The sequence below is a fragment of the Mobula birostris genome, chromosome 20 (genome assembly GCF_030028105.1).
Source record: "Mobula birostris isolate sMobBir1 chromosome 20, sMobBir1.hap1, whole genome shotgun sequence".
In the NCBI taxonomy this organism is placed as follows: Eukaryota; Metazoa; Chordata; class Chondrichthyes; order Myliobatiformes; family Myliobatidae; genus Mobula; species Mobula birostris.
In genome coordinates, this window is record NC_092389.1 from 42818829 (window position 1) to 42840099 (window position 21271).

General features: G+C 45.5%; 1 protein-coding gene across 7 annotated transcripts in view; it reads left to right on the forward strand.

Moving 5' to 3' along the window:
• Positions 1-21271, forward strand: part of LOC140185152 (neural cell adhesion molecule 1-like) — a 722060-nt gene that overhangs the window by 483327 nt on the left and 217462 nt on the right. For 4 of the 7 annotated variants that reach the window (XM_072238532.1, XM_072238533.1, XM_072238530.1 and 1 more), the window contains exon 9: positions 3775-3804. The exons of the other annotated variants lie outside the window; for them this stretch is intronic. In XM_072238532.1, coding sequence (XP_072094633.1) covers positions 3775-3804 — 30 coding nt within the window. The remainder of the gene's footprint in view (positions 1-3774; positions 3805-21271) is intronic. 7 annotated transcript variants of the gene reach the window in all.

Here is a 21271-nt window from a genome sequence, read left to right on the forward strand (position 1 = left end):
CCCCATTCCTCCTTCCACCCACCCACACACACGGACAGTCCTCCAATCCAAGGACAGGACAGATATTGCGCAAGAGAAATCCATTCAAGAGTCTAATAACAGCAGCTTAGAAGCTGTCCATGAGCTTGGAGGTACATGCTCTCAGGCTTTTTTTTTACAAGCATACATTTATTATTAATTCAAATGATGACAATACTGTTGTACGATCACATTACAAACAAAAGAGCAGACAAATCAAGACTAACATACACTGAGCTAACACATTGGAGGATGTGTTATCTATCCCTGCAGTGCCCAATGGTACCGAAACAGCTCTCTGTTACCCGTGGATGCCATGCGTCCTTTATCCACTGCTACCCAGACGCGGATGTACCCCCTGAACATTGTCATGATACTAGCCTAAAAATGTCTGGTCTCATCCAATCGTGGAAGCAAAGCAGTCTCAGGCCTGGTTCATACTTGGATAGGATACTGCCTGGGAATATAGGCTCTTAAATTTGTGTACCTTCTACCCCATCAGAGAGGGGAGAAGGCAGAATATCTGGGGTGGGAGGTGCCCTTGATTATGTTGGATGTTTTCCTGAGTTAGCAGTGAGCTCTTCCTCTGTTGAACTCCATGAACTTAGGTAGATGAATATTTATCAGGACCTTCATACTCAGGATCAACGTAAGTTATGTATTGTGGGGAATTTGGGAATTGCTATGTCATAATCAAAGATAGATGACCGAAGCTGTTGACGTTTATGTTCCATGAGTGGTTGGTTAGACCCAAGAAGCTTCCAAGGTTCATTACTGCAGGCTCATTCTGATTGGCTGCAGCATTTACTTTGGTACCAGGGTACTGCTTACATAGAATTGTTTGCTCCAGTGGCTCTTGCCAGCAGCCTATTAAATTCGACCAATTAATACTACAATTTGTGGAAAAGGAACTGGTTTATTTCAGTTTGATGCATTAAGCACTTAGGTTGGACTAGTGTTCCGCCATGAAATGAGCAATTACTGGGAATCAACTCATCGTTGAGAAGGTTGTCGGCACTCTGTGCCCTGATACAGTAGTTTCTGATTCCTACTAAATGTCTCATGAAAAGAGCTCACTGGATATCCTGGGGGAAGCAGATAATTTTCCTTTGCATGTGGGTGGGAAATGAAATGAAGTCTAACGCCTCTCTACGTTGTGTGCTTGTGATTGGCACAGCAATACAGAAATATTCTTTCCCTCCCAGTTTCAATAAGCACAGATCTGCAGTTAGTAATTGCCCTTGAATATCAATGTTATTTCTCAGAAATATGCTTGTAGGCTCAATGCGTCCTCTTAGCTGACAGAGAAAATCTGATCCCTTGCCCTACCTGTGTTAGACCAGTATCATATACTATACAAGCAACACACCACAGTGCACATGTACGAGATCTATAAGTGTAAGATGGGAAATAGATTTAATGAACTGGAATTTAAATATCATTGCCCCAGCGCTAGTTGACGTGGAGGTCCACCTAGGAAGGGTGCGGCCAGAAAATCTGCCATATTAAATTGGAGATGCACAGAGGATATTGGGTCTTCTGTGAGGGCTGAATGGCTGGAATATTATCCTGTGCTTGCTGGTAAATACATTGCGTACACTGGAACAAACCTTCCAGGGGATGGAGTTCAGAAGGATGAGGAAGGACCTCATTGAAACCTACTGAATATTGAAAGACCTGGATAGAATGGATGTGGAGAGGATGTTTCTAATAGTGGGAGAGTCTGTGCCCTCTGGCCTTAGACTCAGAATAGAAGACCATCACTTTTGAACATAGATGAGGAGGAACTTATGTAGCCAGACCGTGGTGAATCTGTGGAATTCATTGCCTCAGATGGCTGTGGAGGCCATTTCATTGGGTATATTTTGGTTGATAGGGAGAAGGCAGAAGAATGGGATTGAGAGCGAAAGTAAATCAGCCATGGTGGAATGACAGAGCAGGCTTGCTGAGCTGAATGGTCTAATTCTGCTCCTATGTGTAACAGTTACCCAACTTGATCAAGCACTACTTCTATCCTACTTTTATCAGACTTGAATGGAACCTTGCATTTACCAGGGACCTGAGCTCCATGGTGGTGGGATCATTAGGCCTGAGGCTTTTGAAGTGTGGACTCTGAAGGTTAGGCAGGCTGTCATCACAAGCACAAGCTCAAACACGCTGACCTCAGTGCTTGGCTGACTCCTCGCCCTGGGATAGAGGGTACAGTGTTATTGGCTTTCCTGTTGCACTTCCCAACACTGCAGGGTCAGCAGTGCTGAATAATGCATATGGTCTGAGCTCTTCACCTTGTTATGATGGAGAGCCTTGTGAGTTCCTGAGAGCCTGGTTAGGTCGCCCCCTGGTGGTAAGGTCAACGGGAAGGTTCCAGACAAAGAGTAATTCAAACAAGATCTCAGTGGCAGAGCTGGCAGTAGATGATGACCCATCACAATGGCAGTGAAGGTGGAGGAAGGCTGCAGAAGCGAAGGGTCCCCAGTCATCTTGTGCTCCATACCACTGGACCTGACCCTGATCCGTTAAGGATCGTGTGGTGGCTACCCGTGTATCAGCCTCCTCATGTTAAACAAAGTCACGCACGGGCATTCTCCATTAAGGGAACATCCCCTTGGGAGAACATCATACTCGACTCGAGTGATTGCACTACTGAGCTTGCATGCTTCTCTTTGTCTTCGGGTCCACACATCTCCTCCGGCAGCTGGGTGATGCACTCATTACTCCTTCCCATTGGCGAGTATCATGAAGAATGATTTCCATATCAAAGTCAAAGTAAGTTACTTCTCAAAGTACATATATATTACCACATACTACCTTGAGATTCATTTTCTTGCAGGCATGTACAGAGGGAATAAAGAAATACAATAGAATTTATGAAATATACATAAACAGGACAAACCATCAAAGTGCAAATAATCAGAATCAGGTTTATTATCACTGACATTTGTCATGAAATTTCTTGTTTTGCAGTGGCAATATAGTGTAATTCATAAAATATACTGTATTTTCTGGTTAGGTTGAGTTGTTCTCGGATCTTGGCGATCCATTTGCAAATGTTTCACCATCATACACGGAGACATCATCTCCTTGTAGGGTGACAAAATGCTTGCAAATGGATTGCCAAGATCGGAAGACAATTCAACCCAACCAACAACCACTAACCACCCAAGCTACACACTTTCCGCATTATTTCCACTATAAGTTAAATAATTTAAATTAGCAGTGCAAAAAGAGAGCCAAAAATAGTGAGGTAGTGTTCAAAGGTTCATTGTCCATTCAGCAATCTGATGAAATCAAAAGTAGACAAATGGTGTAAATTAAAAATTGAGATGTGGAGTCCTTGAAAGTGAGTCTATAGTTTGTGGAAAATGAGAGTACTCAGAATGTGCAACAAGTTCTAATCATTGTGGAAATGGCTTAACTCCTTTATCATTTAAAAATGCAATTTTCATAAATCATACATTTTTTATACCTCAGTTTCACTTGCCAAGTATATTCTTACCACAGTGATTGGACCTAGCTCTTTACGCACATTTCTTCTCTGAATGGTTGGTAGCTTTTACTAATCTGAGAAATTTCACTTGAGCCAAGAGGTACTAAACACTGGTGACGACAATGACCTTTTCTCAGCACTGATGTCACACTATACTTGCAAAAGCTTTGTGAGGATTGTTGCCTGCATCTTTATATTAACACATTCAGCTAGCTGTGCATGTTCATGATGTTTGCGCGTATCTAATGTCTCATGTTTGTTTCCTCCAGGCTTCATGGACAAGGCTGCTGACATTAAAGGTATGGCTACCAACTTGTAGCCAAACTCTTTAACAAACTCTAATATAGACAGCGAGTTTAAAAGCTAGTCGCTAAAATTAACCAAGCTAATACCGAACTAGTAGAGAACAGGTTATTAATGGATACATTTAGATTACTGACAGACTTGCCGCTTTTTGCATTAACATGGTATTAACGTTTCAGAGAAATGGGTTGATGATGATGTATTAAGGATGGATACCGTTACGTAAAACAAGTTTGGCAGAGGTTTGCCCTCTGTTGCCCTTACTAAACACACACTGTAGGCATCTACTCTGATTAAGTTCTGCAACCCAATTCCACTTCATGGAAGTCAATGGAACCAAATTTTGGAAGCAGGGTATCATGTTATGCTGAAGTATTGCTTTACCTCTGAGGATTAATTTTATTATTTTTACCAAAATCATACAGTTTATTCCAGGCTGTTCATCAATCCAAAGTTCTCTGACCAAATTTAAAAATGACAGAATTAAGTGAGTTTTTCTGGTTATAAGTTGCATGGTCAGAAAGCATGTTTGCCATATATATTGAATATATGACTAAAGAATTATCACTTTGTCTTTCTGATCATAGTGTTTGATTATTGATTTGAATTGTTGATCGATATACTATAATATGTAAAATAGTGAAGACTTGTTTTATGTTACATTTTTAACAAAATTGGACTGTTGTCAAGCTAGCTCACTCCATATCTTACAAAATCACAATGCAACACTAAGGAGCACAGAAACTCTCCTCCCAGAACCTTATTATTACACTTTATACAAGGGATGTAGAAAAGCAGTTGTAAATAAACAGGCAACTTAAATTTAGAAACGTAGTTCCTGAGGTTGTAAGCCACCAGTGATAGATAATCTGTGTCCACTACAATATCTCAGAGGTTATTGTAACGGCAAGACACAGTGCCACCTTAGAATACACTGAGCTGTTATTTGGAATGTCAAATGATTGGAGCAATTTCCATGTGATAGTGCATGAAATCCTTACACGCTTAAGCATTTTAATTCCCCTCTCCATCATAATGTATTGGTGGCCGTAAATTAACATTAGTAATTATGTGTGTGTGTTAAATTTATTCAAATTTACCACTTCAGCAGGCAGGGAGTTGACCTTTCTGAATTACTATGATGTTTAACATCTTATCAAAGGAAAGAGCCAGACTGCTCGGGTGCTGCTGAACCAGTTTGTTTTTGACAGACTCTAGTTTTAGACATTTTTTGCTTTGCATATTGCGTGGGACATTTAGACCAGTTTGTGAATTAAGTAAAGCCTTAAGAAATGTACTGGTGAGGAAGAAGTAAATTGATAAATATTGATTTACTGGTATGATTTAAATAATAGAGTTCAATTCCAAGCTTTCTATATAGTATCCAAAGTTTAACTACCCAATAACTATATTCCATCTGGGTAGCCTCAAACTTGACGGTATGACTATTGATTTATCCTTCCGGTAAACAAATTCCCCCTCCCCCCTCGATTTCCTATTCTGACTTTTTACCTGTTCTCACCTGCCTGTTACTTCCCTCTGGGCCCCCTCCTTCTTCCATTTCTCCTGTGGTCTACTCTCCTCTCCTATCAGATTCCTTCCTCTCCAGCCCCTTTACCATTCCCACCCACCTGACTTCACATGTCACCTTCCAGCTATCCTCCTTCCCCCCTTCCCCTTCCTCCCCCACCCCTCCCCAAACCCCACCACCTTTTTATTCTGGCATCATCCCCCTTCCCTCTAATTCTTGAAGAAGGGTCTCAGCCAGAAGTATCGACTGTTCATTCATTTCTTTGGATGCTGCCTGAGCTGCTGAGTTCCTCCAGCATTTGGTGTGAGTTGCTCTGGATTTCCAGCATCAGTAGACTTCCTTGTGTTTGTGATTTTTGCACCATTTCCATGATCATCATCATGTGAACTTTTCAAAGCTGATAATCAGCAGTGCTGAGCAACCAGTGTGTGTGTGTGTTCCTGAAGACTATTTAGCTGCCAGGGCAAGCTGATATAAGTGTGCTCCGAATAGCTAAACACCTTCAGTATCACAGACGCTGGCTGCTTTTTCCCCGAATCCAAGCTGTCAGCAACATTCTGACACTTAATCACATTGAGTTTTTTCTAGTGGCAGACTTTGTCAGTGCCTTTGCTCTGCCTGCCACAAAATGGAGGGTCTCCTGGTGGCTACTCATCTCAGTTGGACTTCCCATCCCCATTCTGACATGTCCATCTACTGCCATAATGAGGCCAAGCTCATGCTGTAGGAGCAACACCTCAAATTCTGGGCCTCCAACCGGATGGCATGAACATCGATTTCTCTAACTTCCAGATATTTCTGCCTACTCTCTCCTCTCTTTTTCCATTACCCCTTTACCCTTTCTCTTCACCTCACCTAACTATCACCTCCGTCTGGTCCTACTCCTCCTTCCCTTCCTTCCATGGTCCACTCTCCTCTCCTATCGGATTCCTTCGTCATCCTTTACCTCTCCCATATATGCCCCCCTAGCTGCTTACCCTCCCTCTCCCCTCTGCCACCCACCCACCTTCCCTCTCACCTGGCTTCACCTGCCAGCTTGTACTCCTCTCCTTCCCCCTCACCAACCTTTTAATTCTGACTTTTGTCCTTTTCTTTTCCAGTCCTGATGAAAGGACTTGACCTGAAACATTAACTCTTTATTCCCCTCTGCATTTCTTTATTTACCTATATAGAGCAGAGTCGGTTTCTCTGGCCCTTAAAGCCACATCACCCCAGCAACACCCGACTTAACCCTAACTTAATCACAAGACAATTTACGATGACCATTTAACCTACCCAGTACAACTTTGAACAGTGGATGGAAACCAGAATAAACCCACCCATTCAATTGGGAGAATGTACAGAATGGCACCAGAGTTGAACTGTAAACTCCAGAATGCCCTGAGTTTTAATAGTGTTGCACTAACCGCACACTGCTGTGGCACTCATTGATGCTGCCTGATCTGCTGAGTTCCTCCAGCATCTTTCTCTATCACTCTCACTGTCAGAACCAAAGTTTCTCCAGTCTGACTCGAGACCTGAAATTCCTTGAGTTCTGGAACTATTCCTGTAAATCTTCCCTCTCCAGAACTCACTTATCCATCCCATTTGAAATACTGGAATCTAGGATCAACTTTATTCATCATATATATTTACATGTATTAGGAATTTGCTGTGGTGTGTAAGCACAACATGAAACAAGAAACAGCAACATTCAACAATCATAAAGAATGATATAAAAATGTAAACAGTATTATAAAAATGGTTTAAAGTGTTTACAGTGCAGTGCAGTGACGGGGTAATAGGTTGAAGTGGGGGGGGGCTAACTAGAATGGTTGATCAGATTTACTGCCTGGGGAAAGAAACTTTTAAAATGGTGTGAAGGTTTTGTTTTAATAGCCCAATGGTGCTTTCTAGAAGGAAGATTTTGGAAAAGGCATTTTTCTGGGTGAGTAGTGTCTGCAATGATTTTTCCTGACCTGTTGCTTTAACGTGGACATATAGAAGTCCTGCAGTGATGGTAGATTGCTGCCAACAACCTTTTCTGTTGACCTGACAGTTTGCTGTAGTTTTTGTGTGTTGGGAGAGGATGCTACACCAGACTAGGCAGTAGTGGCTGGTATGAGGAGGCTCTCTATGATGGTCGTGGAGAATTGCATCAGTGTGTTCTGAGATAAGAGATTATAATTTGATTGATTCAGACTCATTTATTTATCACATGTACATTGAAACATAGAGTGAATTGCGTCATTTGCGTTGAACAACCAGCACACTCATTTATGTGCTGGGGCAGACCATAAATGTCGTTAAGACCACAAGACATAGAAGCAGAATTAGGCTATTTGGCCTATTGCGTCTACTCTGCTATTCAATCATGTCTGATTTATTATCCCTCTCATCCCATTCTACCTTTTCCACATAACCTTTGGCACCCTTACTAATCAAGAAATGTCGCCATACATTCCTGTGCCAACATAGTGTGCCCACAGTGCTCACCACAACACAGGGCACAACAAAACAGAACACACCAAGCAACAAAACAACAACAGCAAAACAAGTCTCTTTCCTCCCTCCCTCCCACCCACCCATACACACACATAGTCATCCAGCCCCAAGACAGGCCATCTCCAGACTCCTACCTCCAGTGGACTCGAACTCCAATCTTGCTGATACACGTACTTAGGAGGACACTGGCCCTCATGCCTCTTGCCTGCACGGCACTCTGGTGCTGGAGCTTGCCGATGCCTCTCTGACCTGGGGTTGGGGGAAGCACCATTTCTTGCCCAACATTTGACCACGAATTTGCAGCATTGTAATTGGCCAAATTGGCAACCAGAGGATCATCAGTTTTAGCTTCTCTCAAGAACTTTAAACAGTTTTAATAGTTATGTGTCTGGGAGATGTTTAAACTGGTGATTTTGGTTATCCCAAAAATAATTTGAAAAGTCTCTCCTAGAGCTGACATTGGTTTACAGCAAGATATTTGAAGAAATATCTAACAACCAGTTTCTTTCAGTAGTTTGAGTTGGTGTCTAGTCTTCCTTTATGCTACCAGATGGGTTATTTTAATAATGTTTAAAAATATTGGTTCAGTTTGATACATGATCATTTTACACAGTGTGGTGCCTCTTCACATCTCTACTCCCCCAAGACAGTGCCTGAACAATTTCAAATATAATTTGTGGAATAGTAGCTGTATGCACAGATATAGTAACTATAAATTCAGTCCAGAAAGGAATACCTTTAAATAATTGCTATAGTCTGACAATATTTTCTTTAAGAGAATGCCCCTATATGGGGTCAGGAGAAAGACGTCAGTGTCACTTTTGACACGGTTTTGAAATCAGAACAGGAAACGTAGGTTGAAAGGGTAAACAGGGAGTAGCAGGCTGCTATTTGAAATATCCATAGGTGACGAACAGGAGCGGCGTCTCTCATTAAGCTGGAATGAAAAATGTCACAGGATAAAAATTGCTATCTTAAAAAGAGCAAAGTTCACAGAGCACATTGATCAAAATCATCGCAGAAAATCTGACCATTTCTTGACTTGTAGACAAAATGAATGCTTCAGAATATTTTACTCGGATCTGCTGAGGTCAACACAGCATAGCATTGACAGGTATTTCACTGCATTTTTTTGTTGATATTCATTTAACTAAAGGCAGGTTACTGTGCTAGTGGTGTAGGAGCTGAAATTGTCATTCTCACACATGACTGCTATGATTTCAGTGGGGTCTCTTTAGACAGGTAGACTGGAATGTGTTGGAAATGGATGTAAAGTTGAGACTTTATGAAGCACTGGTGAGGCCTCATTTGGGGTACTGTGAGCAGTTTTTGGCCCCTTATCTAAAAAAGGATGTGCTGACATTGGAGAGGATTCAAAGGACGTTTACGAAAATGATCCTGGGACTAAAAGGCTTATCATATGAGGAGCATTTGATGGCTCTGGGCCTGTACTTGCTGGAATTTAGAAGAATGTGGGGGATCTCCTTGAAACCTATCAAATGTTGAAAGCCCGAGATAGAACGGTGTGGAGAAGATATTTCCAAGAGTGAGGGAGTCTAGGACCAGAGGCCACAACCTCAGACTAGAGGAGCATCCGTTTAAAACAGAGATGAAGAGGAATTTCTTTAGCCAGAAGGTGGTGAATCTGTGGAATTTGTTGTCACAGGCAATTGTGAAGGCCAGGTCACTGTGTGCATTTAAGGTGGAGATTGACTGGTTCTTGATAGTCAGGGTGTGAAAGGTTGCAGGGAGAAAACAGGAGAGTGGGACTGAGAGGAAAATCGATCAAATGTTGGAGTAGACTTGATGGGATGAATGGCGTAATTCTGCTCCAATGTCTTATGGTCTTATGGATATGGAGCATTACTGCCTTTCCATCCTTGCTGTTAGTTTTAAGAGTTATTACTTTGTGTAATGGGACCACAATGTGTCTATAATTCTACCTTGATTTATGCTGGATTATAAAGAATCAGGGGTTGCCGGGTTACAGATAACCTGACCTATACAAATCCTTCTCTATGCAAATTCTCGCATGTATTTTAAGGCACTTTTTGAAATAATAATAATAGTAAAATATTTTGCATCATTCATTAATGACTACCGTATATGCAACATATATTTTATTAAGTTAATTATGGGCAGTATTAGGGTGACTGTTTGATTTAAATAAATTATAGAAAGTGTTTGCAGAGCAATATGATATGGGTTACTATACAAAAACAGATGTTTCTGAGTTGCAGAGAAGTTGGCTTAAAAAGAGATTAGCTTTACTTGCCACATGTACATCGAAATATAGCCAGCCAGTGGTGTACTGGCATCCGCACTAGACTTTGAGGTAAGTGGTCCTGGGTTTCGAATCCGGCCGGCTCCCTGCACGCTTTCCACCCGTGCTGGGTTGAGTGTCGAGCTAGCAACTCAGCCTTGTAGGAAACAGCAAGGTCGCTGTCCATTGTGCCCCGAGGTAGGGAATTGAACAACAACAACATTGAAACATAGAGTGAAATGTGCAATTTGTAGCAAGGTCCAGCACAGCCCAAAGATATGCTGGGGTCAGTCTGCAAGTGTTACATAGAAACATAGAAAATAGGTGCAGGAGTAGGCCATTCGGCCCTTCGAGCCTGCACCGCCATTCATTATGATCATGGCTGATCATCCAACTCAGAACCCTGTACCAGCCTTCCCTCCATAGCCCCTGATCCCTTTAGCCACAAGGGCCATATCTAACTCCCTCTTAAATATAGCCAATGAACTGGCCTCAACTGTTCCCTGTGGCAGAGAATTCCACAGATTCACCACTCTGTGTGTGAAGTTTTTCCTAATCTCGGTCCTAAAAGGCTTCCCCTTTATCCTCAAACTGTGACCCCTCGTTCTGGACTTCCTCAACATCGGGAACAACCTTCCTGCATCTAGCCTGTCCAATCCCTTTAGGATTTTATATCTTTCAATCAGATTCTCCCTCAATCTTCTAAATTCCAACGAGTACAAGCCCAGTTCATCCAGTCTTTCTTCATCTGGTGAACCTTCTTTGTACTCCCTCTATGGCAAGGATGTCTTTCCTCAGATTAGGGGACCAAAACTGCACACAATACTCCAGGTGTGGTCTCACCAAGGCCTTGTACAACTGCAGTAGTACCCCCCTGCTCCTGTACTCGAATCCTCTTACTATAAATGCCAGCATACCATTCGCCTTTTTCACCACCTGCTGTACCTGCATGCCCACTTTCAATGACTGGTGTATAATGACACCCAGGTCTCGTTGCACCTCCCCTTTTCCTAATCGGCCACCATTCAGATAATAATCTGTTTTCCTGTTTTTGCCACCAAAGTGGATAACTTCACATTTATCCACATTAAATTGCATCTGCCATGAATTTGCCCACTCACCTAACCTATCCAAGTCACCCTGCATCCTCTTAGCATCCTCCTCACAGCTAACACTGCCGCCCAGCTTCGTGTCATCCGCAAACTTGGAGATGCTGCATTTCATTCCCTCATCCAAGTCATTAATATATATTGTAAACAACTGGGGTCCCAGCACTGAGCCTTGCGGTACCTTACTAGTCACTGCCTGCCATTCTGAAAAGGTCCCGTACTTCTGATGTCAACTTGGCATGCCTGCAAACTATGTACTCTAACCCATACACCTTTGGAATGTGGTAGGAAATTGGAGCACCTGCAGGAAACCTATGTGCTTATTGGAGAACGTACAAATTCCTTACAGAGAGTGATGGGAATTGAACCTGATTGCTGGCACTGTAAAGTACTACGCTAATCACCCTGCTACCGTGTCACCCAGATGGTTACAGGTTTACAGACAGTTCTGGAGAACAGAACTCTAATGTAACCTGGGGTCTGCCTGTATTTACTGGCTCTGGGAGTGTTGGATGTGCTTTGATACTATTTGCATCCTTAATTATCCATTGTCGAGGGCAGTGAGTAGTCAGCCACGTAAGTGAATCTGAGGTCTCGAAGAATCCAGGTCAAACAAAATGGCAAATTTACTTAGAACATTCCATGGAGATTGTAATTAATATTTTGCATTTTACTAATTGCTTACGTATAACATATAAGGCAGCCCTGGTGGGATTTGAATCTAATCTTTGGATAGTTGCATCTGGCCTCTTAACCTACATGCTCCTGAACCTTTTCATTTATGTCAGACTACATTGGTATAGTCCTGCAATACAAACTCCACATGCTTGTACATAAAATACGTGAGTTTAGAATATAGATTTAGCCTATTTAAGGGTCCTTCTCATCAACTGGGGGAGATAGAAAGTATTATGTTTGCATCAATATATATAGAGCATTATGACGTGCAGTAAAACAGTTGAAGTACAACACTGATATAACACCTGGAAAACACTCCATGTTTTTACAGTGTTGAGTCTGCTTTCAGAGGAGGGGAGAACAATGGGCTAGTGGTAGAGAACAGTTGAGTGTGGTTGGTGCTTCATATTTCAGATTTAAAGCTTAGCTTTATTTGTCAAATGTACATTGAAACATCAACAACCATCACAGAAGTGCAGGGGGTGGCCTACAAGTGTTGCTATGCTTCTTGCGCGAACATAGCATGCCCACAACTTACTAACCCTAACCGGTAGCTCTTTGGACTGTGGGAGGAAACTGGAGCAGCCAGAGGAAATCCATCTGGTCCTGGAGAGAATGTACAAATTCATTACAGACAATGGCAGGAATCGAACCCCAATCTTAAACCTGGTGCTGTAATAATGTTACACTAACCACTAAATTACCACACCGCTCAGTGCACATTTCATCAATGTGTCAGATGTCCAGATGTATAGAGGGACAGTTTTGTCCTTCGGGTGCAAGAAGTAACAAGGAAGGCAAATGCTGTGCAAAGATTTGAGTACAAAAGTTGAAAGGTACTACATTTACAGAGGGCCCTGGTGACACCAGACATACAATATAATGCATGGGTCTAGTATCTCTACTTGGGTAAAAGCTTATTTATGATAGAAGGAATGTACGAGATTGCCTCCTAGATTGTGATTTTGTCTTGAATGCAATGATTTAGCAGACTGGGCCCATTCTCTCAGGTTTAGAATAAGAGGTGATTTCACTAAAAGGTGCAAATTTTTTCCAGGTCTTTGACAGAGTAGCAGGACTGATGTTACCCGTAGGCAGGGATACCTGGACTCAGTAGTTCGTTCATTATGTGCCACGTCATATGACAGATCATGGTCTATCCATGATGTGTTCAGTGCTCCTGGTGTGGCCTCTTGTATATAGGTATACTGACGTAGATTGAGAGACCGCTTTATCAAGCATATGTGCTCCGTCCACCAAAATAAGCGGGATCTCCCAGTGGCCACCCATTTTAATTCCACTTCCCATTCCCACTAATATATCCATCCATGGCCTCCTCCAGTGTTGGGATAAGGCCACACTTAGATTAGAGGAACAGCACCTTATATTCCATTTGGGTAGCCTCCAACCTGATGGCATGAACACCGATTTCTCTAACTTCCAGTAATGCCTCCCCGCCCCCCCCCCCCTTTTACCATTTCCCATCCCCTTGTCCCTCTCTCATGTTATCTCCATGGCTGCCCATCGCCTCCCTCTGGTGCTTCTTCTCCCGCCCCCCCTTTTTTCTTTTTTCCATGGCCTTCTGTCTCTTTCACCAATCAACTTCTTAGTTTTTTTGCTTCATCCCTCCCCCTCCAAGTTTTACCTATCCCCTTGTATTTCTCTCTCCCCTCCTCCCACCTTTCACACCTACTCCTCAGCTTTTTCTCTCCAGGCCTGCCAAAGGGTTTCGGCCCGAAACGTCGTTGTTCTTGGCAAAATTTTCTACAGAAGTGGTTTCCCATTGCTTTCTGGGTAGTGTCTTTACAAGGTGGATGACCCCAGCCATTATCAATACTCTCCAGAGATTGTCTGCCTGGCATCAGTGGTCGCACAACCAGGACTTGTGATCTGCACCGGCTGCTCACACAACCATCCACCACCTGCTCCAGTGGCTTCATGTGACCCTGATCGGGGGCTAAGCAGGTGTTACACCTTGTACAAGTGTGATCTACAGGACACTGGAGGAAAGGGGTGCCTTATACCTCCTTTGGTAGAGACGCATCTCCACCTGCCACCCAAGAAACCAGCAGTAACAGACTCAGAATAGGAGATTGGCCATTCATGGCAGAAGATTAGCAGAAATATCTTCACCTGAGAGTAATAAGTCTTTGGAATTATCTGCTGAAATGGGATGAGCCCTGAGATGGATGGATTTTTGAGTGTTATGGGAATGAAGAGATGAAATACACATAAAATGCAGGAGGAACTCAGCAGGTCAAGCAGCATCCATGGATGGGAATAAACAGTCAACTTTTTGGGCTGAGACCTTTCATCTTTCTTGTTTTCTGTGCTTTCTAAAGTTTATAAATCGCTGCAATTAATGAAAACAGATCATAAACTCTGCAGTTTTGCTCACTTGTTAGCAGTCGACTGCAGCTTTTGTTTTGGAAATTCATCCTATAATTTACTAATCATTGTAGATCCATCCTCCTTCCCTGGACCTTTCAACCAAAAGGAAGCTCTCTTTTCTTCCACAATTCTGCATACTGTGATCGAGTCTCCTCTCAACCCTCCACTCTGTGAATAGCCTAGTCTCTCTGTGCATCCTTATAAATTGTGATTCTCAACCCTAAAACCATTCTTCTTTCCAAAATGCATTACTTCATCTGCTACTGACCTACTGTAGCGGTGTGCTACATACAGCGCTAGAATAACCACACGGAGTCGGTGAGTTAGAGTTGCGATGAAAGAGATTTATTCAAACTTCGCAGCCTGCTTTAAAGCCTTGCCGTTCCCGCCCTCCCTGGGGTGGGACTGCTGTGGGGAATGCATATTCCCAGACCCTTTCCGCGCACGGGATTTTCCCCCTGCTGGTGAAGATGGCCTGGCGCCCTTTTTGGGGCCGGTCCTCTGCCTGCGCGCGCTGTTGTGAGCCGGTTCGTGGATGCCAGAAAGTGGGTCGCCACATAACCCCCCCCCAGAACCGGCGATACCTCCCCCAATGTCCACAGTCTGGATCGGCCTCTGTTTGGGAAGTCTGCCCCTGCGCCACGGTGCCTGAGCCTGGACTGGTTGCGCCAAGTCCGCATGGGCTGGTTTGAGTCGGTCCACTGTGAAAACCTCCTCTCTCCCCCCAATGTCCAGCATGAACGTGGACCCGTTGTTCCTGATCACCTTAAATGGCCCCTCGTAGGGCCGCTGTAGCGGTGCCCGGTGTCCGCCCCGTCGTACAAAAAGAAACTTACAGTTCTGCAGGTCTTTGGGTACGCAGGTCGGGCTCTGTCTGTGCTGTGAAGTGGGTATGGGGGCCAGGTTACCGAGCCTCTCCCGTAGTCTGTCCAGGACTGCTGTGGGTTCTTCCTCTTGCCCCCTTGGGGCTGGTATGAACTCTCCTGGGACGACCAGGGGCGTGCCATACACCAACTCGGCCGATAAGGTGTGTAGATCCTCTTTGGGCACCGTGTGGATTCCGAGCAGGACCCAGGGAAGCTCGTCCACCCAGTTAGGCCCCTCCAGGCGGGCCACGAGAGCCGATTTCAGGTGACGGTGGAAGCGCTCCACTAGTCCGTTCGACTGTGGGTGGTAGGCAGTTGTGTGGTGTAGCTGTGTTCCTAAAAGGTTGGCCATAGCCGACCACAGGCTGGAGGTGAACTGGGCTCCCTTGTCGGAGGTAATGTGGGCCGGTACCCCAAAGCGTGCTACCCAGGTTGCGATCAGTGCTCGGGCACAGGATTCGGAGGTGGTGTGGGTGAGCGGGACTGCCTCTGGCCATCTGGTGAACCGGTCTATCATAGTTAGGTACCGCGCTCCTCGCGATACTGGCAGGGGCCCCACGATATCCACATGGATGTGGTCGAACCTCCGGCGGGTGGGTTCGAACCGCTGCGGCGGAGCCTTGGTGTGCCGCTGCACCTTGGCCGTTTGGCACTGCATGCACGTTTTGGCCCATTCACTGACCTGTTTACGCAGCCCATGCCACATGAACTTGCTGGAGACCAGCCAGACGGTTGTCCTGATGGAGGGGTGCGCTAAGTTGTGAATGGACTCGAAAACCTGCCGGCGCCAGGCTGCTGGGACGACGGGGCGGGGTTGGCCAGTAGCTATGTCACATAGTAGGGTCCTCTCACCTGGGCCTACGGGGAGGTCTTGAAGCTGTAAACCGGAGACTGCAGTCCTGTAACTGGGGATCTCAGTGTCTGCCTGCTGTGCCTCTGCCAGCGCTGCATAGTCCACCCCCTGGGACAGGGTCTGTATGGTAGGTCTGGAAAGTGCGTCCGCCACGACGTTGTTCTTTCCAGAGACATGCCGGATGTCCGTCGTGTACTCAGAGATGTAGGACAGATGTGGCTGCTGGCGGGACGACCGGGGTCGGACACCTTAGTGAATGCAAAGGTAAGCGGTTTGTGGTCTGTGAACGCGGTGAAGGGCCCACCTTCTAAGAAGTACCTGAAATGCCGGATTGCCAGGTATAGTGCCAATAGCTCCCGGTCGAAAGCACTGTATTTGAGTTCGGGTGGTCGTAGGTGTTTGCTGAAGAACGCCAGGGGTTGCCAGCGATCCTCGATGAGTTGTTCCAACACTCCACCGACTGCTGTGTTGGATGCGTCCACCGTGAGGGCAGCAGGAACATCCGTTCTGGGGTGCACTAGCATCGCGGTGTTTGCTAAGGCTTCTTTGGTTTTAACGAAAGCGGTTGCGGCCTCTTCGTCCCAGGTAATGTCCTTGCCCTTACCCGACGTCAGGGTGAACAGGGGGCGCATGGTTTGGGCTGCTGAGGGGAGGAAACGGTGGTAAAAATTCACCATACCCACGAATTCCTGCAGGCCTTTGATTGTGTTGGGTCAGGGGAAGTGGCGGACCGCGTCTACCTTGGGGGACAGTGGGGTTGCCCCATCTTTAGTAATCCTGTGGCCCAGGAAGTCGATGGTGTCGAGTCCGAACTGGCATTTGGCTGGGTTGATTGTAGGGCCGAATTCGCTCAGGTGGGAGTAGAGCTGGCGGAGGTGGGACAGATGCTCCTGCCGACTACTGCTGGCTATGAGGATGTCGTCCAAATAGATGAATGCAAAGTCCAGGTTGCGTCCCACCGCGTCCATTAGCGGCTGGAAAGTCTGTGCGGCATTCTTTAGACCAAATGGCATTCGGAGGAATTCGAAAAGTCCGAACGGGGTGATAAGTGCTGTTTTGGGGATGTCGTCCGGATGTACAGGGATTTGATGGTATCCCCGAACGAGGTCTACCTTGGAAAAGATCCTTGCACCGTGTAGGTTTGCTGCGAAGTCTTGAATGTGCGGCACAGGGTAGCAGTCTGGCGTTGTAGCCTCGTTCAGTCTGCGGTAGTCACCACATGGTCTCCAGCCCCCCGTTGCCTTGGGCACCATGTGAAGGGGGGAGGCCCATGGGCTGTCGGACCGTTGTATGATCCCTAATTCCTCCATCTTCTTGAACTCCTCCTTCGCCAGTCGGAGCTTGTCCGGGGGAAGCCTTCGAGCACAGGCGTGGAGGGGTGGTCCCTGGGTAGGGATGTGGTGCTGTACTCCGTGTCTGGGCATGGCTGCCATGAACTGCGGTGTCAGTACTGATGGGAAATCTGCCAGGACCCTGGTGAATTCATCGTCGGACAGCGTGATGGAGCCCAGGTGTGGGGCTGGCAACTGTGCTTCACCCAGGGAGAATGTTTGAAAAGTCTTGGCGTGGACTAATGGCTTCCCTTGCAGGTCGACCAGCAGGTTGTGGGCTCGTAGAAAATCTGCCCCCAGCAGTGGTTGGGCCATGACGGCCAGTGTGAAGTCCCACGTGAACCGGCTGGAGCTGAACTGTAGCCGCATCGTGCGGGTGCTGCAGGTTCATATTGTGCTGCCATTTGCGGCCCTCAGCGTGGGTCCCGGTTCTCTGTTGCGGGTGTCGTAACTCGTTGGAGGTAAGACGCTGATCTCCGCTCCGGTGTCGACCAAAAAGCGGCATCCCGACTGCTTGTCCCAGATGTACAGGAGGCTGTCCTGATGGCCAGCTGCCGTAGCCATCAGCGGCGGCTGGCCCTGGCGTCTCCCGGGAATTTGCAGGGTGGTCTGCAGCGGCGGGCCTCTGTGCCCCACCGCTGGTGGTAGAAGCACCATTGTTCGTTGGGCTCCTCACTCCCGTCACCGGGTTTTGTAGGCTCTGCTGCCAGGCCTGGTCTGGTCTGTCGTTGGGCACGCGGCTTGGTGATCTGTGCGACGGACGCCCCTCTCTCTTTCCTGGCATTCCACAGCACATCTGCTTGGGCCGCCACCTCCCGGGGGTCGCTGAAATCTGCGTCGGACAGCAGCAGGCATATGTCCTCGGGCAGTTGCTCTAGGAACGCCTGCTCAAACATGAGGCAGGGTTTGTGTCCTTCAGCCAGGACCAGCATCTCGTTCATTAATGCTGACGGCGGCCTGTCTCCCAAACCATCCAGGTGTATTAAGCGGCGTGCTCGTTCGCGCCGTGAGAGTCCGAAAGTCCTTATGAGCAGGGCTTTGAATGCTGTGTATTTGCCGTCCTCCGGGGGCAACTGTATAAACTCCTCAACTTGTGCAGCTGTCTCCTGGTCGAGAGAGCTCAGCTCGTAGTAGTAGCGAGTGGACTCCGAGGTTATCTGCCGAATGTGGAATTGTGCTTCTGCTTGTTCGAACCATAAATGGGGTCGCAGTGTCCAGAAGCTTGGCAGTTTTAACGAAACTGCGTGAACAGATGCGGCGTCGGTCATCTCTGGTCCAAATATCGTTTGGGCCGTCGGGGTCACCAATTGTAGCAGTGTGCTACACACAGTGTTAGAATAACCACACGGAGTCGGTGAGTTAGAGTTGCGATGAAAGAGATTTATTCAAACTTCGCGGCCTGCTTTAAAGCCTTCCCGTTCCCGCCCTCCCTGGGGTGGGACTGCTGTGGGGAATGCATATTCCCAGACCCTTTCCGCACGCGGGATTTTCCCCCTGATGGTGAAGATGGCCTGGCGCCCTTTTTGGGGCCGGTCCTCTGCCTGCGCGCGCTGTTGTGAGCCGGTTCGTGGGTGCCAGAAAGTGGGTCGCCACACTACCCCTATTTGTCACAAATCCATAATACTGTTGAAAGGTCTTAGGCACCCAAGTAATATATATGTGCCGAAAAGTTTTGCACAGTACTACAGTAATTTTATGTATTACACTGTACCATTGCTGCTGTAAAAAAAACCCACAAATTTCATGACATATGTGGGTGATGATAAACCTGATTCTGATCTGGGTCTCTATTGTGGACTGAGAGTGGGAAGGGGGCAGGGAGAGGGGAATCATGGTTGGGAAAATGGGAATGGAGAAGGGAGGGAGTGGGAAGCACCAGAGAGACATTCTGTAATGATCAGTAATAAGTTCAAAGTAAATGTATTGTTACGTACATAGATATCACCATATACCTGACATTCGTTTTCTTCTAGGTATGCTCAATAAATCCATAGAATAATAACTATACTATAACAGAATCAATAAAAGACCGCACCAACTTGGGTGTTCAACCGGCACACAAAAGACAACAAACTGTAAAATACGAAAAGAAAGAAATAATAATAATAGCATTTTCCAAGCTGACTCTCTGTCCACTATGGATCTGTCCAGCTTTAAACCCGCTCTCCAATTTGCTGAATTGGATGAAAATTGTGTATCAAATCAGAAACAATGAAATGAGCTGTACCTTAACACACCTTCTATACATGGATGATTTGAAATGATATGCTCCTTCATCAGTTAAGCTAAAACAATAAATTCAAATCGTGGAAATATTTTTGAAATATATGAACATGAACTTTGGATTAGATAAATGCAAAACATTAAACATAAGGTGCCGCACATGAGGCTGCTTAGCAAGTTAAGATCCCATGGAATCACAGGGAAGTTACTAGTATGGGTGGAGCATTGGTTGATCGGCAGAAAGCAGAGAGTGGGAATAAAGGGATCCTATTCTGGCTGGCTGCCGGTTACCAGTGGAGTTCCACAGGGGTCGGTGTTGGGACCGCTGCTTTTTACCATGTATGTCAATGATTTGGACAATGAGATTAATGGATTTGTGGCTAAATTTACCGATGATACGAAGATAGGTGGAGGAGTGGGTAGTGTTGAGGAAACAGAGAACCTGCAGAGAAACTTAGATAGTTTAGGGGAATGGGCAAAGAAGTGGCAAATGAAATACAATGTTGGAAAGTGTATGGTCATCCACTTTGGTGGAAGGAATAAACGGGCAGACTATTATTTAGAAGGAGAGAGAATTCAGAGCGCAGACATGCAAATAGACTTGGGAGTCCTTGTGCAGGATACCCTAAAGGTTAACCTCCAGGTTGAGTCGGTGTGAAGAAGGCGAATGCAATGTTGGCATTCATTTCTAGAGGTATAGAATATAAGAGCAGGGATGTGATGTTGAGGCTCTATAAGGCACTTGTGAGACTGCATGTGGAGTATTGTGTGCAGTTTTGTGCTCCTTATTTTAGAACGGATATACTAACATTGGAGAGGGTTCAGGAAGATTCACGAGAATGATTCCAGGAATGAAAGGGTTACCGTATGAGGACCGTCTGGCAGCTCTTGGGCTGTATTCCCTGGAGTTCAGGAGAATGAGGGGGGATCTCATAGAAACATTCCCAATGTTAAAAGGCCTGAACAGATTAGATATGGCAAAGTTATTTCCCATGGTAGGGGAATCTAGGACAAGGGGGCATGACTTCATGATTGAAGGATGTCCATTTAGAACAGAGATGTGGAGAAATTACTTTAGTCAGAGGGTGGTAAATCTGTGGAATTTGTTGCTACGAGCAGCTGTGGAGGCCAAATCATTGGGTGTATTTAAGGCAGAGATAGATAGGTTCTTGATTAGCCAGGGCATCAAAGGGTATGGGGAGAAGGCATGGGAGTGGGGTGACTAGAAGAATTGGATCAGCCCATGGTTGAATGGCAGAGCAGACTCGATGGGCCGAATGGCCTACTTCTGCTCCTATGTCTTATCTTTTGCTCTTATAAAGAAAGGTGCAAAAAGCTAATGGAATACAAAACAGAGCAGCAGGAAACAATACAACCGATGGATGAATATGAAACATAGAAGTACAGTCTCAGATATCAAAAAGGAAAGAAATAGATCATTGTGCAATAAAAGAAAAACATTTGACAGAATTTACTTCAGGGCTGATGAAAACCTGCCAAACAGAGCTCAACACTAAAAATATAACAAAGGCATAAGCACTTTCGTTATACCTACATTAATGCATTCTTTTGGCATATTATCTTAGTCTGAAACCGATCTGGAAAACTTACAAAGAAAAATAAGAGCTGAAATGACAAATTTCAGAAAACACTATGTACATTCGAATGCACTTAGATTAACACTACTTAGGACAGAAGGGGGAGGAGGAATAACAGACATTAAAAATCTATACA